Source organism: Macaca thibetana, chromosome 1 (assembly GCF_024542745.1).
Source record: "Macaca thibetana thibetana isolate TM-01 chromosome 1, ASM2454274v1, whole genome shotgun sequence".
Lineage (NCBI taxonomy): Eukaryota > Metazoa > Chordata > Mammalia > Primates > Cercopithecidae > Macaca > Macaca thibetana.
The window spans coordinates 116,775,894-116,803,358 of NC_065578.1; the positions used below are offsets into that span (position 1 = coordinate 116,775,894).

The 27,465-nt window shown below is 34.3% G+C and overlaps 1 protein-coding gene across 2 annotated transcripts in view; it reads left to right on the forward strand.

Moving 5' to 3' along the window:
• Window positions 1-27,465, forward strand: part of MAN1A2 (mannosidase alpha class 1A member 2) — a 168,465-nt gene that overhangs the window by 125,085 nt on the left and 15,915 nt on the right. For both annotated transcript variants that reach the window (XM_050779005.1, XM_050779009.1), the window contains exons 9-12: window positions 7,654-7,769; window positions 11,186-11,405; window positions 13,897-14,069; window positions 17,385-17,500. In XM_050779005.1, coding sequence (XP_050634962.1) covers window positions 7,654-7,769; window positions 11,186-11,405; window positions 13,897-14,069; window positions 17,385-17,500 — 625 coding nt within the window. The remainder of the gene's footprint in view (window positions 1-7,653; window positions 7,770-11,185; window positions 11,406-13,896; window positions 14,070-17,384; window positions 17,501-27,465) is intronic.

Sequence of the window (27,465 nt, forward strand, 5' to 3'; positions counted from 1 at the left end):
AACAACATGGTTGAATCTTGAACTATAGAAGCTGGATGTGAGAATACAGTTACATTTAATTAATATATTACATATACCAATAGGCAAAATAAGCTCATAGTAATTGGGAGAGGGTATCAGATGGTAAATGTATTAAAAATTCCAAGAAGTAGTTACCCCAAAAGTTAAGATATTGGTTACTTTTTTGGTGGGTGGGAATTATGATTTTGTGGGATACGTGGAAGGTATTGTTCTGACTGTGGGTTATACAAAGGTTCTCTATAATAAGGAGAACATTTCTGTTTTATATACTTTTCTGTATACATGTTAAATTTCACAGTAAAAAGTATTTATAGTCAAAAAAGGGATCCCACAGGAGACAATTCTTTAAACATTTTTAATTCTCCATTTGAGTCAAATAACTTGGAGGAGGTATATTCATAGAATAAAAATAGGATACTGTGAAAAGGAAGCAATTAGAGAATGAAAAAAGAGTTCAGATTAAAAGTATGATTGCTGACATTAAAGCTTCAGAGACTAAAGATATTGATTTAATAAAGTTCCTGGAATATACAGGAAGACTAAAAGACTAAAATTTGAGAGAAGAGAATAATAGAAACTCAGTCCGGGAGGTTCAATTTCCAATTAATGAGCATTTCAGAGGAAATAACTGAAAAAGTGGAATACAGAAAATATCAAAGAAATAGAAAAGATTTTTCCCAGAGCTGAAAGATACTGATCTGTAGTTTGAAAAGTGCCTAGCACAATGACTGTCGGAACAAACAAATAAAAAAAGACTGTACCTAAATTTAATCAATGTTTAAGTGAAGATTATCAACCTCGGAGAAGAGACCTGAGTGTGAGGAAGTAAGATTGGGAACATATTAAGCCTATTAAAAAATAACATCAGATTTCTTACCAATTATACTGGATGTTAGAAGGTATTGGAATGGTACTTTCAAGAAGCTCTGGGGGAAAATTATTTCCAACCTTGAATTTGATACCCATATGAAATAAAATTAAATGAGAGAGCATAACAATGACATTTTCAGATGAAAAGGTTTACATCCCACACACTCTTTTGTGGGAAGTTATTTCAGAATGTGATTCAGTAAAGCAGGTATAGACAAAGACATAGGACTGAAGAAGCAATAGGCATAACTCTGGAAAGCAAGAAAAGAGAAGTGACAAGATGACAGCTGTGGACTATGCCTAGTAAATGACCAGATTGGGAGGAAGGTCTCTAGGGTAGTAAGGAGCGAGGGGTGACTCAGTATAAGTAACATGGTTGATAGGCTAGGATACAATAAATGATTAGGGAAAGTGATGGGACACAATAGGAAACCAGTTAGAAAATCTGGAGAAAACGAAAAGCTATACAAGAAAGTCATAGTTAAAACATAAGGACAACCAAAATGCAGCATGATTTTACACAGTTGACGTCTAAGAAAAGACTGGGCAGCTGATAAGATGGTAGTGTCACTGAATGAGTCAATACATTTTGACTTAACCGCAAAATTGAGGTTGTAATATTGATGGGACTATTTTGTCATAGTTGTTTTGATACATAAATGTTTTAAAATAGTTCCTCTTCAAATGTAAAATCACTGCTCTTGTACATTACCAAAAAATGTGCCCAAAAGGTACCACTAACCTTTACCCCATCCCAAATGCCCATTAAGTATAAGGAACTCTCCCTATCTCTTCATTTTGGTATTGTTTTAATATTTTACAAGTTATATGTTAACTTTTATGATTTTTTGTGATTATAAAATGTGTCAATTTGTTAGAATTAATTTGACTTCTAACTATATTATATAAATCCATCATTATAAACTTATTAAATGTAAGTATGAGTATGGAAAGCTATTCAAAATTTAATTGTGAATTTCTTGTGCTATCTGAAATGTAGAATAAGACATCTTATTATTGCCCTGTCTTCTGCTCCTCCAAGTGACTTCTGTAATACCCAGCCACTTAATCTTTGAGATTCAGGAAGCTTTCATAAAGCAGAGGTGTCCTTTTAGATATTTAGATGGAAAATAAAGAATATCATTAAACTAATCTTAGTTGAAAGCAAATCTTTTTTTTTTTTTTCCTTGAGACAGAGTCTCACTTTATTGCCCATACTGGAGTGCACTGTTGCAGTCTCGGCTCACTGCAACCTCTGCCTCCCGGATTCAAGGTATTCTCATGCCTCAGCCTCCCAAGTGGCTGGGATTACAGGCGTGCACCACCATGCCTGGCTAATTTTTGTATTTTTAGTAGAGATGGGGTTTCACCATGTTGGCCGGGCTGGTCTGGAACCCCTGACCTCAAGTGATCCTATCACCTCAGCCTCCCAAAGTACTGGGATTACAGGTGTGAGCCACCACACCTGGCTGCAAATGGCCATTTTATATAAAGTTCAAAACCTGGCAAAACAAATTTATGGTGATAATAGAAATTAGAAAAAAATGGTATCATTTGGGGCCGGGCGCGGTGGCTCAAGCCTGTAATCCCAGCACTTTGGGAGGCCGAGACGGGCGGATTACGAGGTCAGGAGATCAAGACCATCCTGGCTAACCCGGTGAAACCCCGTCTCTAGTAAAAAAATACAAAAAAATAGCCGGGCGAGGTGGCGGGCGCCTGTAGTCCCAGCTACTCGGGAGGCTGAGGCAGGAGAATGGCGTAAACCCGGGAGGCGGAGTTTGCAGTGAGCCGAGATCCGGCCACTGCACTCCAGTCTCGGCGACAGAGCGAGACTCCGTCTCAAAAAAAAAAAAAAAAAAAAAAAAAGGTATCATTTGGTATTGACTGTGAAGGCCACATTAGGAAAACTTTTATGATGCCAGAAATGTTCTATAGTTTTATCTTAGTAGTGGCTTTGTTGGTATATACATGTGTAGACATCAAAATTATATACTTAGCATTAAATAAAAAAGTGAGAAGTAATAGCATTTGAGATGAGGTGAAAGTGAATTATGGTAGTATTAGCAGACATATTGCCTAAGGTGAATGATAGCTCTTTTCCCCCATTTGTTACTTTCTACAACAAAAGATGGTTTTTAATTATATAAGTTACAGGTATTTAGATAATTATAAGTGTCTAAAGTTAAAATTGAAGGTCTCCTTCCTTAGAGCATTGCTTGAGTCCAGGAGTTTGAGATAAAATCTTTTCTATGTATACACCAACATTCTTTAAACACACATTTTGAGAAGTATCAAACTATATATATAATTCTGAAATTTGCTCCACCTCCACAACTCAACAGCATATAATAGATATCTTTTAGTGTCAGATTATAGACTCACCCTGATTCTCTTTAATGATTGTGCAATCCTCCATAGTATGTTTATATCGTAACTTAGCCTCCTCCCTAAACATTTCAGGTTATCTTTAGTTTTTTACTAATGAAAATAATTCTGATTAACTTTTTTTTACATCTATATTTGTATATTTCTGTAAATATTGTTGTAGGATAATTCCAGAACTACAATTCCTAGGTTAAATTTTGTTAGCTATCACAAAATTGTCCTTCAATTTCAGCAATTGGGAACGATAATCTTGCCAACATTGGATATTATCAATCTTTTAAAATGTTTGCTGATCTAATAGACAAAGATGGAATCTCACTGTTTTAATTTGCCTTTCTCTGATCACTAGTGAAATTGGACATCCTTTCTTATGTTAATTATCAATTGATGTTTCTTTTTTTGTTAATTTTGTGTGCCCTATTTTAATTCTCCTTATTTGTCAGGAGTCGTCGTTTATGAGAATAATCCTTTTCTTATTACGTATGTTGCAAATTTCTTCTCCAATTTCTTGTCTTTTAGATTTATTTGTCTTTTAGCTTTACCTTATGAAGCTATCCATTGTTCCTTTATGACCCCTTCATTTTGTATTTTCTTAAGATCATTTACTTAGGAAGACCAGATATATTCTTATATTTTGTTCTGGAAACTTACTCTTTTGCATTTTACTTTTAAATCATTAATCATCCACAAATGTATTTCATGAGCTAAATATATGAGTATTAGTAAGCTTTTTTTTCCCCCCAAAATGGATAGCCAGTTTTTGCCATAAACCACTGAATAATCTATCTTTTCCTCACCAATTTAAAAACCAGGGATAGCACTATATGAATGAATGAGGATTATAAGAAATGTACTTTTTTTTTTTTTTTTAAATGCAGAGAGGAGGATGTCAGTTTTGAAGCAGAGGTCAACGATATAGGACAGGGTTTGTAGAAAGTCAAGGATAAAAGAATGTGGTTGCCTTGGGAGCTGCTGTAGTGTCAAACTGGATAGGTTTAAAAGTATAGGTGGGATGAAGTAAGAGTATATCTAGGACAGACAAATATAGGCACACCCATATGTTTATATGCTTAGCTCTATGCTTTGCTTTACTGCTCTTCACAGATATTGCAGGGTTGGTGTGTATGTTTGCAGATTACAGATCTGTGATAACCTTGTGCTGAGCAAATCCGTCAGTATCGTTTTTTGGACAGCATGCGTTTGCTTTGTGTCTCTGGGTCACATTTTGGTAATTTTTGCAATATTTCAAATTTTTTCCTTAGCATTATGTCTCTTATAGTGATCTGTAATCAGTGATCTTTGATGTTACTATTGTAATTGTTTTGGGTAGCATGAACAGCACCCACAGAAAATGACAAACTTAATAAATTATGTTGTGTGTGTTCTGACTGCTCGACCAACTGGCCATTTCCCTGTCTCTCGCCTTTGGCCTCCCTGTTCTTTGAAACAACGATATTAATATAAGGCCAATTAATAACCCTACAGTGTACACCTAGTATGCATCAATATTAATCCTTCAATGGCCTCTAACTATTCCAAGTAAAAGAGTCATATGTCTCTCACTTTACATCAAAAGCTAGATACAATTAAGCTTAGTGAGGAAGGCATATCAAAAGCCGAGAGAGTCCAAAGGCTAAGCCTCTTGCACCAGTTAGGCAGATTGTGAAAGGAAAGGAAAAGTTCTTGAAGGAAATTAAAAGTACTATGCCAGTGAACATATGAATAATGAGGAAACAAAATGGCCATATTGCAGACATGGGAAAAGTCTGAATGGTCTGGGTAGAAGATCAAACCATCTGCAACATTCCCTGAATCCAAAACCTCATCCAGAGCAAGGCCCTAACTCTCTTCAATTCTGTGAATGCTAAGAGAGGTGAGGAAGCATCAGGAGAAGAGTTTGAAGCTTACAAAGGTTGGTTTATGAAGTTTAAAGAAGGAAGCTGCCTCCAAAACATAAAGGTGACAGGTGAGGCAGCAAATGCTTATGTAAAAACTGCAGCATGTGATCCTGAAGATCTAACTAAATTAATTGATGAAGGCGGCTACACTAAACAACAGATTTTCAATGTAGATGAAACAGATTTCTACTGGAAGAAGATGCCATCTCATAGCTAAAGAGAAGTCAGTGCTTGGCTTTCAAGGACAGGCTAATGTTGGGGGCTAATGCAGCTGTTGATTTTAAGTTGAAGCCAGTGCTCATTTACCATTCTGAAAATCCTAGGGCCTTTAAGAATTTTGCTGCATCTTACTCCCTGTGTGGTCTGTAATGGAACAACAAAGTTCAGATGAGAGCACATCTGTTGATGGCAGAGTTTACTGAATATTTTAAGCCCACTGTTGGGAACTGCTAAGCAAAAAAGATCTCTTTCAAAATATTGCTGCTCATTGACAATGCACCTGGTCACCCATTTTCTGTGGTGAAGATGCCCAAGGATATTAATGTTGGTTTCATGCCTGCTAACAACATCCATTTTGCAGCCCATGGGTCAAAGAATGATTAAGATTCTCAAGTCTTGTTATTTAAGGATTGCATTTTATAAGGCTATAGCTGACATGGATAGTGATTCCTCTGACAGATCTCAGCAAAGTAAATGGAAACCCTTCTGGAAAGGAGTCACTATTCTAGATGCCATTAAGAACATTTGTGGTTCATGGGAGGAAGTCAAAGTATCAACATTAACAGGAGTTTGGAAGAATTTGATTCCAGTCCTCGTGGGTGATTTTGAGGGCTTCAAGCTCAAGTGGAGGAAGTAACCGTAGATATGGTGGAAACAGCAAGAGAACCAGAATTAGAAGTGGGGCCTGAAGATAGGACTGAGTAAGACTTGAATGGATGAGGAGTTGCTTCTTACAGATGAGCAAAGAAAGTGGTTTCTTGAGATGGAATCTACTCCTGGTGAAGAAGCTATGAACATTGTCGAAATGACAACAAAGGTTTAGAATATTATGTAAACTTAGTTGATAAAGCAGCATCAGGATATGAGAGAGTGGACTCCAAGTTTGAAAGAATTTTTACTGTGGACAGAATGCTGTCAAACAGCATCACATGCTACAGAGAGATCTTTCGTCTTACAGAGAAATCAAACAGGAAGAATCATTCAATACAGCAGATTTCATTGTTGTCTCATTTTAAGAAATTGACCCAGCCACCCCAGCCTTCAGCAGCCACCACCGTGATGAGTCAGCAGCCATCATCAAGGCAAGACCCTCCACCAGCAAAAAGAATGTGACTTGCTGAAAGCATCAGATGATCATTTGCATTTTTAGCAATAAAGTATTTTTAAAATTAAGATATGAACATTGTTTATTTAAACACAATGCTGTCAACACAACTTTTATACCTACTGGGAAACCCAAAAGTTTGTGTGACTCACTTTGTTGCCATATTTGCTACATTGCAGTAGTCTGTAAACAAACTTTCTGTATCTCTGAGGTATGCCTGTGTGTACTAAAATTTGTATAAAGAGTAATCAAGGGTAGGAAGTCAACAGCTATTTATGTTATGCAAGGTGATATTATAAAGGAATTCTTGGGTGTTTTTTCTTCTTTTTTTTTTTTTTTTTTTTTTTTTTTTTTTTTTTTTTTTTTTTTTTTTTTTTTGAGACGGAGTCTCGCTCTGTCTCCCAGGCTGGAGTGCAGTGGCCGGATCTCAGCTCACTGCAAGCTCCGCCTCCCGGGTTCCCGCCATTCTCCTGCCTCAGCCTCCCGAGTAGCTGGGACTACAGGCGCCCGCCACCTCGCCCGGCTAGTTTTTTTTTTTTTGTATTTTTTTAGTAGAGACGGGGTTTCACCGTGTTAGCCAGGATGGTCTCGATCTCCCGACCTCGTGATCCGCCCGTCTCGGCCTCCCAAAGTGCTGGGATTACAGGCTTGAGCCACCGCGCCCGGCCAGGTGTTTTTTCTTTTTTAGATGTATTTTAATTTATTATCTTTGGCTTAGGAATTACCATTAACCATTGTATAGGAACATGTCTTAAGAGTAAGCTCTTTTTGCTTAACATCCGATTTAAGTCGAGCTTTCATATTTAGTCATAACTTATTTATTTAAAGCTATTAATATATAAAAGGTAATTATCAATTCTGGAAAAGTTTGGCTCTATGACTGTGTACAAACTAATTCAAGAAAAAGACTACTAAGTACGTGAAGCACCACATCCAGAGAAAAAAGATTTTCTAGAAAATTCGATACACATATAGAGGAAAGTGATTATGTGTATACTTATGGGACTAAATTTGAAGTGTGTTGGAAATGGGGTTGTCAGTGTGATTTTAAAATTATTGACCTGTAACAGAGTCATTATAATTCAAAATATTGCTTTATTTGTCTTGTCTTCCCTTGCCTTTACCTCTATCCTTCTGTTTTCTCCTTTGTTACAGACCATACATCTGTCGGCGGTCTGGGAGACAGTTTTTATGAATACTTACTGAAAGCATGGTTGATGTCAGATAAAACAGACCATGAGGCAAGAAAGATGTATGATGATGCTATTGAGGTGACTATTTCCAGAACATTTTTCTACTTAACAGATTGAACGTACAGTGTATTTGGTAGTGACTAGATGACTATCTTATAACCATTTTATTATAGACATTCAGTAAATATGTATAAGCATTTTATTATATGCATTCACTATAGAGTTTGCTACTATTTTAATAGAAAAGCCTCATATTTTAAGTCTTCTTTTATTTGTGGCATTTTAAAGAAATTTTTGAAGAAAGAATTTATTGTAGGCCGGGTGAAGTGGCTCACACCTGTAATCTCAGCACTTTGGGAGGCCGGGGTAGGCAGATCATTTGAGGTTGGGAGTTCAAGACCAGCCTGGCCAACATGGTGAAAACCCATCTCTACTTAAAATACAAAAATCAGCTGGGCATGGTGGTGCATGCCTGTAGTCCCAGCTACTTGGGAGGCTGCGGCGGTAGAATCACTTGAACCTGGGAGGTGGAGGTTGCAGTGAGCTGAGGTCTCATCATTGCACTCCAGTCTGGATGACAGAGCGAGACTCTGTGTCAACAATAAATAAAATAAAATAAGAATTTATTTTAGTGTATTCATGAAAATTGATTTTATTTACTTTTAGTTAATGTTTGCAGAGACTGGAAAACTTCTGACTTTGTATACATTTTCATAAACGTTTTTTCTTTCAAATGACCCCTTTGAATTTACACATTGAGAGCCTTATGGGTAAATACTTAACTAATGACAACACATGTATATAGTATTTTCTACGTGCCAGGCACTGTTCTAACCCTTCTTACATGTATGAGATCATTTAATCATTATCACCATTTTACACCTGAGGACCTTAAGGAACAATGAAGTTAAAGTAACTTGCTGAAGGTTGTGTTGCTGGTAATTGATGGGGCCTGGAACTGAACAGTCTGGCTGCCGAGCCAGTGCTTTTAACCACTGTCTTATATTGTTTCATATTTAAATGACTTCATACCATGATATTGTGACAGTTTATAATTGGAACAAGATTCATTCTAGGAAGAATTTATATGGAGTATTTCTAAGAAAAAACTGAAATAGAAAAGTAAGTTAAAAGTGTGTTAAGTAAGTGTGTTTAGCAGGTTATTAGCTTCCTGCTTTATTATAAACTGATATCCACTTGACGATTTTAATTACTTTTTAAAAGTTGTATATTTTGTATATAACAACACTGTGCTGATGTAGTCAGTAATTAGTTGTCAGAGTTATAATTTTTGTTTGGTTTGTCTTTTTCATTAAACCAAGAATCTTATCCATTTTATATCCCTACTCTTTAGGCACCTAATTTGCTATAATTGTTTTTAAAAAATGCGCAGGAGTTGAACTTAATATGTGGCTCATGGTGTTTTGCCCATTATAGGTACTCAACAAGTGTTTGTTGAGATATTGTGTTAAATAATAAATTGAACTAAAGGTACAACAAAGAATATAAATTTTAGTAGGAGAACTTTATTCTCTTTTATTAAAATTTAAACCTAGAAAGTTTTATGATCCAGATAGGTTATTATCTGGGAAGAATTTAATATTCTTAGAACCATATTGTTAAAAATAGCTCTTAGTAATTCCCACTAGACTGTGGCCTCCTTTGAGGGCAGAGACTAATTTGCTTATCATTATCTCAGCATCTAGCATGTTACTTGAAACATAATAAGTATTCAATAGTATTTGATAAATGCATGAATATATTTAATGTATTTGAGAAAATGTGGTGTATCATATCCCATAATAAATTAATTTTTGCTGTTTTCTTGTAATTTTCTTTAAAACTATTTTGACTTTTGCTTAATTTTTTCCAAAGGAAAAAAATTATATTTGTCATGCTTTTTAAATTGTACATGCTTTGAAAGGCATGATAACTATTTTGAAAGTTAACCTTATAAATTCACACTATTTTTCATGAATCATCTGCTATATGTTGTGTATTCTGTAAATATTTCTGTACTTGCTTTCTTTTCCCTGTTTTTATTAGTTTTATTAGTTATTAAGTCAAGAATAGGTACCTAATAAATGTTTTTTAATAGTTGGTCAGCTTTCACTTTGAGACATGATCTCAAGTATGCAGTCTTTGCAGTGTTAATTATTTTCAAAAATTATTGTTAGAATATTGTAAAATAAATGACATATGGAATGTATGAAAGAGATAGGAATGCCCACTTAAGACTCATTCTAATTTGAAATACGTTATTTTTAAACTTTGTCTTTCTGAGCTATTTTACTTAAATTATTCCATACCCATCCTACCTTACCGTGTTCTTACAGATATCCATATCCCTGGTTTCTACTTTCTTTTAAAATTATTGGTAAAAAAAAAAAAACCCTAGTGAACTGCCTTTTACTTTAGTTCTAGTAAGTCCATGTGGATATACTTGGATATCTTTTAATTGTAATATGGTAAGATTTATGTTATAATGAACAGAAATGACAAAATGACAAACATATGAATACCATCTTTTAGGCATTTTTGGAATACCTTTTATGTGGAAAACATGCTAGTATCATGAGGTTCAGAAACATGAAAAATACCACCCCATACTCAAAAAACTTTACTTGTGCTTCAGAGTACTATGGTTAAAACAATGACAAAAACTTATTACTTAATAATTAAACATGTATTGAGTGCACACTACATTATATGCCTTCTAGAATATAGGTGATCAGTAAGACATAGTCACTCCAGTTCTGTAAAACTCACATTATTATTACAGAGAATATAGAATAAAATTTTCCAATCCTGATTGTTATTAAACTTGTCAGCGAACAACTGACAATAAAAATATTCCTTTTTGTCAGAAAGAAAAGTTAACTACTAATCATACATAATAGTTTCTACTAAAGAAAACTGAGTTAATGGCCATTGCTTATACTTTTCCATAGAAATACCTCTAAAGGTAGAAAATAGCTCATCTCAGCAAAGTCTAAGAACATATTCCAAAGGAGCAAAGCTCTTGAAAATCTCATTTTAAAAATGAAACGTGATTGTTATACTCTGATATACTCAAGTTTAGTATACTGTTTCTCTCACCATTCCCACATCTTTTGAGTAAAATTTATATTCCAGGAAGATAGACAATGTTTATAATATGGCTTCTCTTATCCATGACAATGCATCCAAAACAAATGCCTAAGTCTGAGAAGTAAGGGACTAAAGATAATACTATGTAGAAGGTAATCTTTAGGCCAAGTCTCTCCTCTTCCACTCTGTCTTATTATGGTAGTGATTCAGGTATTTGTTCCAGATTATATGCAGTTTGATCCTCCACTCCAACACTTACTATTAATTAAGTCTCTTAGTTTGGGAAAGTTACTACTTTATAGACTATCATATTACCCAGGTTTTATAATGGCCAGAAGGATATAGTAAGTTTGAACACTTAATAGTTTGCATCTAAAACTTTGAATATCTTTTCTTTCCTATAGGCTATAGAAAAACATCTTATTAAGAAATCTCGTGGAGGTCTTGTCTTTATTGGAGAATGGAAGAATGGGCACTTGGAAAAAAAGATGGGGCATTTGGCCTGCTTTGCTGGGGGAATGTTTGCACTGGGAGCGGATGGTTCCAGAACAGATAAAGCTGGTCATTATTTAGAACTGGGGGCAGAAATTGCACGTACTTGTCATGAGTCATATGACAGAACTGGTAAGAATATTAATAAGGCTAATTATATAGTCTAAAATAATCTCTAAAAATGTATTTAGCAATAAGAAGAATATGTAGGCGCTTGTTACTTCCAGATAGTTGACACCAACATGGCAAATCATTTTCTTAAAAACTTGAATTTTAATTCTGGAAATGTGTCTCTGCATTATTTTTTAAATTCTGAATTCTGCTGCTATTTCTGTTAAAGATTTTGAAGTAATTGTTTTAAAGACAAGAATCGTGGGGTATTTGGGAATAAATGGAATAACATTTATTTTAATATAAGAATCCATTTTTGCCATTTCAGCTTCTATAAAAACAGTTACTTAAAAGAACATAAAATTGACTGATTTCAGTTACATTGCCTTGCCTATCCTCTTGTGATAAAAAGAATAACCAAAAGATGATAGTATTTATCTTTATTGGTGTCTGGCTAACTAGTAGTTTTTCAGTTAGTTCACCAATAGTTTTTGGAATTGTTTATGGCTTTAACTAAAAAGATCCTCTGACATTGCATTGGGCAAATATTTTCTGAACTTCAGTGTCCTTACTTAGAAAAGGAGATGATTCTTCAATGGTGACAAAAATTGGTTTGGTTGGGGCTGAAAAAATTTTTACTGTTTGTGTGTAAAGCACAGATATACATATAGTCATACATAGATACACAGTATATATTTGGTATTAAAATTTTATGGAGGGAGAAGGCAATTAGACTTTTTTTAAAAAGGCAAAACGCTTCTTAGGGGTGCAGTAATGAAAAGGGGCTGAAAAACACTGGACTAGACCTTCCAAGATTTTCTCTGGCTTTAAAAACATGAGTTTCTATATGAGGTAATGGATAATGAGCTCCCTGAAAGCCAAAAAACTAGAAATTTCTATTTGATTTCAGAAGTCAAATCATTAATTTTATCAAATAACAATTTCTGTTTTAGGGTTACTTTATCATCAGATACCATGAAACAAATATGATTGACCTAAAATTTATGCTAGTTCATAAATCTGTCAAGTTATTTTTATACAGTAAGGAATTATTAACTTATGGCAAAATTGATTCTTCAGTTTTCTCGTTAACTAAATCAAGGGTTCCCTTTCTTGAAAGAATATAAGTCAAGAGGACAGTGAAGTAGTGTTATTTCAGGGTAGTTTAAGTGTTGGTGTGTAATACATATAAAGGCAGTGATCTGAGTTTGAAATAGAGGCTAAATTAAATTATCGTGTTGATATAGAATGTCAATTATGCACTTAAAATATAGCTAAAACATTAGTAAAACATTGAGGACCAGGATGGATATTCATAGAGGCTAAATTAAATTATTGTGTTGATATAAAATGTCAATTATGCACTTAAAATATAGCTAAAATCAGTAAAACATTGAGGACCAGGATGGATATTCAATTTTATATTAGGATCCACGAGAATAAGGATTGTTATTTGACCGAAAATCAAATAATAGACCTAAAATAATTGAATTTCATATAGCATACATACTAAAATATGGTATATCATAGTTATTATAATTAAATATTTGCTCCATGAAATAGGGAACAGCCATTATATGCCAAGTATTATGCTAGATGCTTATAGGTTAAAGTATGAACAAGATACATTCCCTGCCTTTCAGAAATTCATAGTGTATCGGAGTTATGAAAGGATTTCCTTATATTTCTGGTTTTCACATTTCATAATGACATTGCTGATGCTGATTCTTTTTCTGATTGTCATTTTCACATTGCAAGTTGATGAACCTGTGACCCTCTTTGTTATGGTAAACCAAAACATGATTATTTGATTTGTGTCCTGTATTTTCAAGTCTTCTGTTGTTTTTACTTGTCTTTAATCTCAATTTAGATGCTTTAATTAAAAAGTACAATCCTAGTTTTGCTAACTTTCCAGCAGGTTATTAATCCTCTGCTGTGTTTTCTTATAGCTGTGCTATAATTTTTGGCCGCCGTATTTTAAAATATCCATTCATTTCTCCTTAGTAGTTATTCCAGCTAAATTTATACTGTAATTATCTACAACTAAATCAATTCATGATCTAAGTTCTAAAATGTTTTCTTATACGTGTGTATTATGGCAAAATGTCTTTAAAAATTACCTTGCCTTAAAAAAAAATCCACACAGTATAATTATCTATGTACTTTTATTTCGGACCACAGTGGACTATATGATGTGCAAATGTCTAGGTTTGCATTTGTTTCCAAAAGATTACTAGACTCTTATTGGTAGAATTGGATTTAGCAGTATGTTGATACACATTATTCTGAGAAACATTTTATGTGAGAATAATAGGAATATTTATAAGTCTATTTTAAGAAAACCAAATGTGGATCTTTTAAAATGACTCATTTTGCACTGAGTGCAAACAGCAACAATAAAAATAAACAACAAAAATTACTTCATATTCTATTCTTTCAGGGAAGAAAGAAGTCCTTGCAAACAAACTTAAATGGTTTATTTTGCTCAGTTATTTCTTTTGTCATGTTACAGCATTAAAGCTAGGTCCTGAATCATTCAAGTTTGATGGTGCAGTGGAGGCTGTGGCTGTCCGGCAGGCTGAAAAGTATTATATCCTCCGTCCAGAAGTAATTGAAACCTATTGGTACCTATGGCGATTCACTCATGATCCAAGATACAGGCAATGGGGCTGGGAAGCAGCACTGGTAAATAAGCCAATATTCCATTTTATCTGAAAGAGTGTTACATCATGCCCTCCTATGATGCCATGTATCCTCACCCATGTTACCTCATTTTTAGTATCTGTAGGGCAGTGTTTGTTTATCTGATGAAGAAACTCTTAGTCAATTTAAGTTTCTTGGCAGTACAAATAAATCTTACAATACATATTAAATATATATTAAAATATTAAAATATTTTTAAAATATATAAATATATATATTTCAAAGGAGGAAGTTTTAATGGTTAGTAGGTAAAGGAAGCAAGGGTTTACTCTTAAAATGCTAGTCTTTCAGGGAATCCATGGCTATCAGTACCTAGGGAGGAAAAAATTATTAGTCTTTTATAAAAGTATAGCTTATTCCCAGGGGTAAGGGGTTGTTTTATTCTTTGAGATTTACTAATTGTGATAAATAGCACTAATTATGGTGACTATTCATATTCAAATTGTTTAACTTAAGCTTACAATCTAGATAGAATGATTAAGGAATCCCAAATGAGGTCAGTAGTGCTGGTAAATTGCCCAGACAGGAATGTATGAGATATGTTTTAGGGCGAGATGTATACCAATTTGTGTAAAGAGAACGTTGCACAGTGGCAAAGCGGGAGAGAAGATTGGAGACATTATGTAGACAGCCTTACACACCAAATCAAAGGTTCTTAGTTGTTCAGGAAATAAGACGTGTGTGCACAACTCCCTCCCTGCAATATACACTATCTTAGTTACTTATGTCAGCTACTGTGTAAGTGCTGTCATATGGGAAGTGGTAATAGAAAGTTCTTTGCTTATCCAAAAAACCCTTCAAATCTTGTTTTTCTTTTTTCCTTAGCATCTTCTACCTGCAAAAGCTGCTTGACTTTTGAGAATTCCTTACAGAACTACTAAATGTTTTATAAGGGGGAAGGAACTCCTGAAGGCTTTTTTCAGTGGGGAGTAACAAAGCAAAAGGATCTGATTGTAATCCACAAGTTGGTGGGTTTGGGAGACCACAGCCATAACCTAGGAATAATGTGAGATCTTGAACTAAGGGGAGTACACTTATTTTTCACCTGTCATTCAGACCTAGGTAGTCCTCCTGGACTTTAACAATAAGAGCATATTAATGGAAGCAAGTGGTTACACAGGACAGGAACAGATGCAGCATTTATTGATGCTGCTTTTCCTTGGCTCCTTGGGTCCAGAAGTGGGAGCACAGCTACTAGTGAAATTCTCTGTGTAGGAGGGTGCTGCCACAGTTGAGAAGACAGCCAAACTATTGCCACAGTGGTTTGGGAATAGAATGCACACACACTTCTATTGTTAGCAGTGGCTTACTAATGCTTCCGTAAATTAAGCACTATTTTATGTAAGGGAAATAGATAGGTAAAATAATCATATAATGAACCTGTTTCATTTGAACATCCCCTGTTATTTAATGCTTCTTATTTAGAGGAGTGAGGGGGATATGTCTGAATCATGTGAGGAGTGGAAAGTGGTGGCAGAAGCACTTTTTGTCATTGAGGAGTACTTTAGGATAATTCATCCATTTCCTAAGGTCCTTTTTTCCTGTGTGCTTTCTTCAAGTATGACCCTACTTTTGTCTGTTAAGGAGAGGTGTGACAGAGTCAGACTTTAGCCCATGTCTGTCTAAATTTGAATTATGGGAGGTAGAATTTTGCTTTTATAGCCTATGTGGACAAACGCAAACTCAATGTGTAATTGGTCAAGAACAAGAACTGGAGTACTTATATTCTAAATTCGAGTTTCAGAAGTGTGCAGTGGAAGTGATGAGAAGAGGGAGGAATGGAGGCAAAAGAGGCAATGTCACATCTTAAATAGTATTTGCTCATGCATCACCATTGGCCTCTCCTCTTGGGTGTGAAGAAAGCAAAGGGAAGGCTGGGTGAGGCAGAATAGCAGTATAGCATGTCTTCTGTAGCCTTGGCTATTCTGTTTACATGTTGAAACTTCCAAACTGGCCCTCATGACTCTAAATGTCTTAAAGATTAGTCATGCCTCCCCACTACTTTCGTATTATTCTTCAACCATTTTGATAATTCATATGGTGGTGAAGACACATGATTATTGTGAACAAAAGTACTTAAAAAGTCTTGTATCCAAAATTTCTTTATAATGTATTAGAGAAAAGCACCAAACCCCTTAAACTTAGCTGTAATCAAAATGGAGCTATAAAATGAACAGATTGATTAAATAAACACCTTTTTAATGTTAATTAGCTTTTCATAGGAAGGAGAAGCCCAGAAGAGTAAGAAAAGTAGCAAGACTAGAAACAACAAGCCATGGCAGACAGCGATGATTAGTTAAGTACCCATGCCTTCATTGGATGACCACCCAGGGTTAGGTAGAATAGAAAAACAGAACCACATGTGCTTTCCACTTTTCATGAATGGCTGAATTCTGGACTGTGCTGTACCTGCATAAGCAGACTGTTTGGTTGCTTTGAATTAAAAAATAAGGTTGTGAATAGATTCCATTTGATTCAGTATATTTTATTTAGACATGCCCAAAGATGCAAAAAGAGGAAGAATTTTAACTCTCAGTCAAGCAGTAAAGCACAGTAGTTAATAATGTGGAGCAAAGTACTCTGTGTCTCAGTTTTCCCATCTGAAAAGTGAGGCTGTTAACCTCATAGAGTTGTGAAATTCAAATGTGACTATATTTAAAGCTCTTAGAACAGCTTTTAGCACAAAGTAAATAGCTTATAATTGTTAACTCTTTATACTGTAATTATTATTATGGTAGGTGGGCTCTTTCTGCCAGTTGGTACCACCTGTAATGGCTAACTCATAGGATTATGATAATGCAATGTCTGGCACATAGTATGTATTTAGTAAATATGATCTGTTACTGCTATTACTATAGAGTGCTCCTAAGTAATACTTTTTTAGCATGTTGTGGATTATTGTTTGTCCTTGGAAGTGGTAAAATTGCAATAAAAATTGTTTATCGAAACTGACCTCCATCTTGATTTGTCAGAACTAATGGACCTTTATTTTGCCAGACAGACCCCTCATTTCAAAAAAATAGCCTAAATTTGATTTCTAAGTTAGGAAAATATAAGATGTCTTAAAAAGATTAAAGGGTTTTGGAGAGAGAGAAGTTCTATAGGAAATACCCTATTTCTTGTATGAGTTAATTTTTCCAGTATGAGAATATTTCCTTTTGATAATATATTATTTTTAAGCCATCAAATTTTCATGCAAATCTTTATGAACTTTTGACTATTATCCTTCAGAGTTTTGTTGTCCTTCAAAACTTGAAATTCTGCGGAATTCCTTATTTTGTCTGATCTCTTTCATAGGCCATTGAAAAGTATTGCCGAGTTACTGGTGGATTTTCTGGAGTTAAAGATGTATATTCCTCTACTCCTACACATGATGATGTACAGCAGAGCTTTTTTCTTGCTGAAACATTAAAGTACGTATATCGCTTTAAAAAAATTTTTATACTAGACTGGTTTTGCTGTGTGATCACTAGATGATGAATTATGACTATGTGACAGGTTACACTAAATTTTATTGTAAATATCTTTTTATGTAATTGGGTGTGTAAACTTTTTAGCTACATCTCGAGAAGAATGACTTAGACTGTAAGGTAGGTATTTTATCCAAAAAGTACTTAGTACCTGTTAAAATTTTTTGTTCCTTGTTCTTTAATGTGCATTAAAATCACCTGGAAGTCTTCTTAATACACAGGTAACTAGGTCCACACCCACAAAGTTTCAATAGATCTGGAGTTTAGCCTAAAAATTTGCATGTCTAACAAGCTTCCACGTGTTACTGATAATGCTAGTCCTGGGATCATACCTGAGCTCCCTACTGTAGCTAATGAAATCTGTTAGGAATAATCATGCAGTTTTGATGGTACTAAATGATCATAGCCACTTATCCTCCCGATGAGGTTTACTGTAAAGATACACATAAAAGGAACAATGGAAAAGAGTAGACAACTTTATTTTGGTCTTATACTCAAAACCCCAGGTAGAGCTCTCTGTAAGCAGACCTGGAAAAGATGGAGGCTGTAAATATGTCCACTTCCCTGAAGACTGACCAAATAAATATCTCTTTGTACTCTCTCTTAAATTTCTTATTTGTATTTCTTGCATATCTGTACATGAAAGCCTTGTAAACATTTTATTTTTTCAACAAATGTGTATTACCAGGCACTGTTCAAGACACTTGAGGATGTTTCAATAGGCAAGCAGGACAAAAATTCCTGCCTTCTGGATTTTACATTCTAGTATACTTGTAGTTTACATTCTCATATATTACAATTAAAATGTACCTGTATCGAACTAAGTTTCTAAATGTCTATCTTAAATGCTTATTCTAATTTTTCTTTTATTACCCCAGTACTGTTGTTTTCCTGTCTTTTTAGCTTATACATTATAGAATCATTTCTGCTTCCTCCTTTTAATATATCACCAGTTCTTTATGCTTCTTTCTGTTACTTTTTTTAATTTTGCTTCCTCCTTTCCATTTCTCCAATTGACCCTAACCCAGCCCCTTATTACTTCTGGGATGGTTTAGAACATCTGCCTGGTACTCAGTCTCCTATATCTAGATGTTTCTTATTCTGACTTATCCTGTGTGATTAGGCTTGAGACTGTATAAGTTGAAAGAGCACTGGACTAGAAAATAAAGCGACAGGAACTTTAGTTGTACACTAGCTACATCTAGCTGAATGAACATATCAAAATTTCTTTGCTTTTGGTTTACATATTTGTAAACTATGGAATTTGGCCCAGATTATGTAGTATCTCCTGTTTTATTTTTTTCTTTTTTAACTTTAGAAAAACTGTAAGATAGGATAATGATTATTTGTGTCTTTTCACCTAGTTTTGCCACATTTCCTTCTCTTTCTTTCTGCATACACTCACATATACACATAGTTTTACTTTTTTTTTTTTTTTTTTTTAGCTTTTCATTTTGCTGGACAAGTTGATAGTAACCAGCATTATGATATTTCAGCAGTAACTTTCAGGAAAAGGTCATTATCTTACATAATCACCATTTAGTTCTCACACTCATGAACCTTAATATTCACATAATATTATTGTCTAATATGTAGTCCCATTTTCAAATTTCTCCAATTGTTCCAGTAATGTACTTTTTTTTTTGTTTAATGCCAATTCAGGATCCAGTACGGGATCATTTGTTACTTTTGGTTGTCATGTCTCTTTAGTCTCCTTCAGTGCAGTTTTCCTGTTTTTCTTTTATCTTTTATGAAATTGACATTTTTAAAGTATTCAGGCTAGTTGCTTTGAGGAATGTTCCCCATTTTAGATTTTTTTTCTAATTGTTTCTCATGATCAGATTTAGGTTAAACATTTTCAGCATGAATATTATATTGATCTGTGTTCTTATCATTGCATCCCTTAAAGAGACACATAGCAGTTTAGCCCATTATTGGTGAGTTTAGGTTTGAGCATAGGTTATACTTGATTATTGTCATGTAAACAATCTTTTTTCTTTTTGTAATTAATAACCTATCTGTGGAGTGATAATTTTGAGACTGTGTGAATATCTTTTAATCCTAGATTCTATTCTTAAACCAACCTAATGTACATTCAAATATTTACATATATATAAAGTTTGTTCTGTTGCATTTGTCTATTTTATATTTAATTGCTTCTGGCAGGAATGCCTTTATCCTTTCTATCAATTAATGCCTCTCATTTCTAATTTCAGTTCATATTTCACCTCTTGCAGACTGGCTTTCATAATTAATTCTCAAATCTTTCATCACTACAAACTTTAGCACTTTAGTACACGGCATAGGGCTGGAAATAGATGGTATGCTGCCTCATCCCCTTTGAGTACCTATATGGAATATCACCAGTTAATCTTGGTACTTTTCCTTGCCAAGTTCAGGCAGAATTCTTCTCAACACAACAGTACGCTAGGTAACCAGTCAGACAGACAGATAGATAGATAGATAGATAGATAGATAGATAGATAGATAGATAGATAGATAGATGCTTGCTACAATTTTTGCCCTTAAAAAAACATACATTTAGAGCAATAAAAGTGAAAAAGGTGAAACAAAAAGAAACATACAATTAATTATAACATCACCTAGGCTAAGAAAATTGTCACAGTTGAGCAGTACGTTCAGCATTGCACTTCCTGGCAGCAAAAGCAAAAAGGAATCATTCTGCGCAGTGTCATTATCATTTTTGGGAGTTGAGGGAGCATATTACTTTGACAAATGAGACAGAATTTTTTATGTTGCTAAATTATAAAATGACTTAAATTGGATAACTCTATGAAAATATTGAGCTATTAAGTGAACCATATGAAATTACCCTTTTAAAAAGGGTAATTTGAATATTGGCAATTTAATACAGTTCGACCTAATACATAATGGTAATGGTAAATATTTTGAAAATATTTATTTTGTTTGAAACAGTGATCTTAGAGAAGATACAAAAACACTCAATCTGATTTACTCTTTATAAAAACTGATGTAAAAATACAATTGAATAAAGTAATTTCTGTGAAGATGTAAATTAATGTAGCTGTAGTCTTATTGTAAAAATAGAGCTTAAAACTTTATAGAGGAATGAAGATAAGTATGATCCCTTAAATATTTCTCAAAGATCAGTTAATTTAAATAGGCTTTGTCAGAAGCTGTCAATTTAAGACTATATTCTACCAAATGGTGGGAATTTATTGGGAATTCATTAAAAGGCAACAATCAATGCGTTTTAGCTACCAGAGATGGAAACTGATTGTCACAGCAGTGGCAAAGTTAAATGAAAAAGCCTGTATTCTTGACCTAAGTTGAGGGTCATTTTACCTTTTACATGTTGTCATAGGTGCTATACTATGGATTAGTTATTGCTATAGCTTTTTCCCCAGAAGAGGCCATGTCTCCTACTTTTTTTTGTTTCCCTTAATAGTCCTTTCTTCATTTATTAATATTTATCTAGCATATATACTGATGGCATAACAAAACCTATGTAATAAGGAAGGTCAGAGATAGATTCCTTCAAAGGTTCAAAAACTCTTATACTCTAGTACAGGAAATAAAACACATGCAATATATACAACAAATTTCAAATACATTAAGTGTATAAGAGAAATATTAACAAAATGCAGAAGTCTTTTAGAGAAGAGAGTTTGCTTAACCTGGAAAACAAGGGAAGATTTCCTGGAAGTAGTAGCATTTGAACCAGACTTGAAGGCAGAACTGGTATGCAGGGGAATAGCTGTAAGGTAGACCATGGCATATTAAGAATGAGATGAGAGCTCTAAAGGTAGAATTGACAAACCTGAATATCTGATTTTATATAAGGAGATTCAGTAAGAAGGAAGAATCAGAGTTAATATTAAAGTTTCCAGTGCCAACCTGACTACAGTTTCTAATCAGCATGTTAGTGCCTTTTAAATATTAATAAGCAGTATTAACTTAGAAATGTTTATTGAACTATAACATGTAAGATTTGGCATGTTTGTATATGTATGTTATACTTTGACTTTTTAAGTTTAAAATATGAATATAACAAGGTAATTTAAGAAAATATCCAAAAATAGAAGGGTATGTTTCCAGCTTGAAGGAAACCATCAAGATCCCAGCATAGAAGATGAAAACAGACCCACACCAAGGCACAGCACGTTGAATTTCAAAACCCCTGGGGTAAAGGAAAGATCTCAGCTTCCACAGGGGGAGAGAGTAGAATAAAGTCTCATCGATATGGATTCAGGTGGCTTCAAACTTCTCAAGAACAGTCATGAAAGCTAGAAGCATTGGAGCAGTTGATTCATGAGAGAAAATTAATTCCAACTTAGAATTCTGGGTTTTTAGCCACATAAGGTATCAAAAATCCACTTCCAATCCTCTTTCTCAGTAAGTTTTTGGAGGGTATGCTCCATGAAAACTGGATATAAACCAAAAAAGACACGAATACAGGGAAGAAGTGAAAGGAAGATTAAGGGAATGATATATTGAGTTTGAGGAGGACAGAGGCTCTAGAGAAATTTCTTCAAGATTAAATTTATAGACTGTTTATATCTGAATATTTTGAGATGAGATTTAGACAGTTGGTGAAGATTTTAGGTGCATTATCACTAATAAATACAAGTCAGCTTGCTTTTTAAATAACGGGAGGAGTCGTGCAAGAAAGGAAAAGCCATGAATAGCTTTTAGTTAACATATGAACTTGTTTAAAGACACTTGGTTGGAGTCTTGATTGTTTTATAAGAAGAGCTAAATGGTATTACTGCCCCCTCTCTTCAGCTGCAAGAAAGAGAAGTATGTTCTTTGATAATGGCTTTTGTCCCTCCAAGGATTGTCTTATTCATTAGTTTCCGTGAAATAGCAGTTGGTCAAAAGTCTCTTAAGCTGAAAGAATTGCGAGGAAAGTAGCAGATAGAACACCAAGACTCCTAGGAGCAGTTCTCTAGCAGCAGCACTTGAATTGTTTAATGAATGTCTCCTACATGGATTCTCTATAGTTCTATCACTTTATACCATTTACTGTCATAAGCCTTTTACCAAAAACTTTGAAGGAATGTATTATTTTATGTATGTACCTTAGTGTCTACACCCATTCACCTAGATCTTTGGTTGAATTAGATTTTCATTACATCTTACCTCAATTCTGTTTCACATTTATTTGAAGATCTGATAAACTGAGAGAAGTATACATTTTAGGATACATTTCAACCATTTTTTTCTGAGTTCATATATATTAGGCATTAGGCAGCTCAAGTTGGAAACATAGTCTTCTTAACAAATTTGTTATTAAAGGAAAGAGAAATAGCATAAAATTAAGATCAAATTTATCACCACAGTATGTCTACTTTCACTGGTATCAAAGTCTCTGGGGCAGAAATTATGTCTGTGTCTCTTGCTTGTGTGCTTTTTCCCTCCCTATCTCTTGAAATTCAGACTTTGAATATAGTAGTAAAATTCTGGAAAGCTATATAAGAATATGTCAATAATCTTAAATAACCAGAGTTATGAACAAAGACTCATGTACAAAGATGTTTATTGCTGTTATAAAAATAAGAGTCATTATTTGTTCAATAATAGCTGAATGGTTAAATAAATTATGGCACATCCACAATAGTATCACGAAGCCAAAACAATTGCATTTTTATAGACTTTTCACAGTATAATATTAAGTGGGCTATTAAGTCCACATGTGCATATGTAACACATAGATGAACATGGTAATAGTATTTCAACAATATCAAAATGTGAACTGTAATTTAGCTTAATTGAAGTTATTTTAGTTTTTAAAATACTTTTTGTTTTTGCCTCTGTAAATATTTAAAAACATCTTTAAACATACTCTATTTTGAAAAAAATAGGAAGGCTGGATCCCTGCTAAGTACCAAAACTAATTTTCTGAAGAGCAAAACTTTAAATATTAAAAAGAGAAATAAAATCATGAAACAATTGGAAATTTTTCCCAACCCTGGGGATGAAGATGGCATGATTCAAAACCCAGAAATCATTAAAGAAAAGATTGAAAATTTAATTACATAAAAATAAAAACATCTGTACAAAAAAAAGAGCACTAAATAAAGTAAAAGACAGATGGCACACTGGGAAAACATTTCTTAAAATTAGAAATTTTAAAAAAATACTAAGCCTACTAAAAAAGGTAGTAGCAGTTCTTAGAAAAGAAATGGCTATAAACACGTGAAGAATGCTTGATCCACTTGTAAGAAATGAATGAAATAATAGATCAGATACTATGTTTTATTTACTATCACGCTGCTTAAGATTTAAAAGTTTGTGTTCTGGTGTTGGCAAGGATGTAAGAATCTAGTCACTTTCAAACACTCTAAGTGAGAGTACACTGGAAGTATATTCTTTTTCGTTGTTGTTGTTAAGGAAGCAGGGTCTACCCGTGGCCCGCGCTCCCACTTGGAAATATATTCTGAAAATATCCTTAAGTGTGTATTATCAGTACTTCATTTGTCCTGATAGTCTATATGAAATATTAATATCCTCAGTGCTTTAGTTTAGGGTTTTGAGTTAGAACAAGCATGCATGCAATCAACATGTTTGTAGAGCTGTATATACATAACAGCATAGCACTTGTCATATTAAAATCAGTTGTGTAGACACTATAATGTGTAGCTCTATTACAATGTGTAGCTCCTAAAATATCAGGTTGTTTTTAATACAGCTTTTTTTGAATTATAAAAATAGTATGTGGATATGCAAAATGAGTTAAATAGTATAGAACTGAAGAAATGACCAAAAAAAAAAATAAGTTTCTTTGTGCCTCATATCCAGTCTCACTTCCCAAAGAGAATACTTATTAAATAGTTCTTGATACAGCCTTCTGGAAATTTTCTGGGTATATGCAAACATATAAAAATATATATAATATATATCCTTTACCCTTTTTTCTCCATATGTAAGATTATATATACCTATTATTCTGAAACTTGCATTTTCATCTTTTTATCTAGGAAAGGTTTCCATATTGGCATATATAAATCCACTGAGGAATGTTTTATAATTTGTTCGATCAGTACCCTATTGTTAGATATAGAGGTTGGTTCTGTTTTTTGCTCTTATAAACAGTGCTGCAGTGAATATCCTTTTACTTATATCTCTGCTCCCTGTGTGAAGATAAATGTTAGTTAGATTCCTAGAAGTAAAATGGATGGCTAGGGCAATGGCATGTGCATTTGATATAACATAATTAAGCAAAATACGCTGAGAGAGCTAACTTCAGAAAACTCAGAGAGTTTTACAAAATTAACTAATTAGAAATGGTTAAAATCAGATGGGTATTCTGAGGAGTATGGAAACATTTAGGCAGTACCTGATAGTGTGTAGTAAGATTTGAATGAACAAACCTTTTGTTTTAAGTAAATCTTAGACAACAGAGTAAATCACTTAAAACTTGTTTTCTGTAGGTTAAGAAAATAGATGAAAAGTCAAACAATCAGATTCTCAGGAAGTAAATGGAATGAAAGTTTCAGTGTTTGCTCATCCTTTTAAACTAGTGCTTTTTGGAATCCTTAATTCCACCTCTTTGTTCTTTATCAAGATGTGAGCCCTTTTTCTACTAAGTAAATAGTGATTAAAATATATAGACAATACATGTAATATATGAGATGATCTATCCAACAAATGTTTGTTGTTAAACACCTGATGTGTGCCAGCTGTTTTGTATGCTAGGGCTATATCAGTGAATATAATAGAATAATCCTGACATAAAAGAACTTATATCCTAAAAATTTCATTCAGTCTTGCCCTAACTTGTAATTATGCTGTTTTGAGTGCCTGCCTGTAAAAATATGCTCTATGTGTATTATCCGAACACTTCATTATTCTCTGTCCTCGTCCTCCTTTATTTTTCTTTGTAACACTATCATCATCTGTATTGGTCCATTCTCACACTGCTATAAAGAACTGCCCAAGACTGGGTAATTTATAAAGAAAAGAGGTTTAATTGACTCGCAGTTCTGCATAAATGGGGAAGCCTCCGGAAACAAATCGTGGCAGAAGGGGAGGCAGACATATCTTACGTGGTGGCAGGAAAGAGAGAGCATGTGAAGGAGGAACTGTCAAACACTTATAAAACCATCAGATCTCATGAGAACTCACTCATTATCACAAGAACAATATGGGGGAAACCACCCCCATGATCTAGTCACCTCCCACCATGTCCCTCCCTCTACATATGGGGATTATGGGGATTACAATTCGAGATGAGATTTGGGTGGGACACGGAACCAAACCATATCCCCATCTGACATAGGTATGTGTTGTTCTTGTCTGGTAGAAATGCGGGTCTTGCTGTGTTGCCCAGGTTGGTCTTGAAGTGCTCAGCTCAAGCAGTCCTACTGCCTTAGCCTCCAAAGTGCTGGGATTACAGGTGTGAGTCATCACGCTCAGCTTAGATTTTTTTTTTTTTTTTTAATCTATCTTCTTCCAGTAGAATGTAAGCTTCATAGCTGTAGGGACTTCTCCTTTTAACTATTATGATCTCCGTAGCACCTAGCACATGAGGCACTGAGTAAATAGGTATTGATTTTGTTGATGAATTTTTAGTCTGTTAGGCAAGAAAAGAAGTTGGCTATTTGCATCTTTCCTCTGATCACTCTTTAGTTTTTATTTATATCATTTTATCAGTTCTGTTTAAGGCATTACTTGATCATCCTGTATACAATTTCAAATTGTTCCCTTACTCCCTCTTATTTTTCCCTGCTTTACTTTTCATCATAGCACCTATCTTCCAACACAGCACATAATTTTCGTAAGCATTCCCCAATTAGAATACAAAGTACGTGAAGAGTTTACAATATTTTTATATATTTGGGTTATTGTTTTATCCCCAGTATCTACAGTAGGGCCACACATATAATATGTATTTCAGTATTAAATGTTTGCTGAATAAAGGATTGAATCATTTGATTTCAAAGGAGACAGCTAAAAAACCCCAGCAATGTTATAAGATCTTGTATATAATAAGAGTAGGAGGGAGAAAGAGAAGAGAATAATAGACCTACTTTATTTTCTGGTTGGGGCTTAGAGCTTGATCTCAGAATTCACTTAGTGTTAGGAGGTAGCTGATAATGAGTAAAAGAATTGATAAAGCAAGAAGAAGGGACCCAAGGAAAAATGTGAAAGCTGAGGATGTCAGGGCTATGGGTTTGTTTTCAGTAGAGAGTCAAAGGTTCAGGTGCCCACATAAAGGAGAAAAGCAGAAACAGTACAAACTAACTGTTGTTAGAAGTTACACAAAGTTGGTAACCTAGAAAAGTGGTTCTCAAACCTGAGAATCGTCATGTATCAGAATCACCTGGAAGCCTCTTAAAACGGGGTATCCTGGGTTCTGGACAGAGTTTCTGCTTAATAGGTCTAGAGTGAGGCCTAAGAATTTGCATTTTTAACAAGTTCCCAGGTGATGCTGGTCTGGGGGAATGACACTTTGAGAACCACTGATATCTGTGACCCAGTAAAACATTTATGGAGGCAATTAGGGATTAAGAAATTAACTATACTGGCAGAGAACCTAGCATAAAGTCAGGTGGGCAAGTCTTTGCTTAACTGCTATATTTTTGTAGTTCAGTCTCTTCAGATAGATATACTGGAAGATGAGAACCGTGGTCTTCACATTTTTAAGTGCCTCCTATGTCCTGTCACAGTGCAATCTAAACATTAGGCACTGGGACACACACACACACGCATATGCGTGCACGCGTAAGAACACACAGAGTGAATTTCACTTGTACTATTTAATATAAGCATTTTTCCAGTTTCAAAAGTTTAATCTTTGAAATATGCTTGCCAATTTCTTTGCCAATTTCTTTTGCTACAGTAGAGGGAGCTACAACCCAAATTTTACTTATGTAGCAGTAACACACAATAAGGCTATCCTTTTCCATCCTTGTTCATTAGTC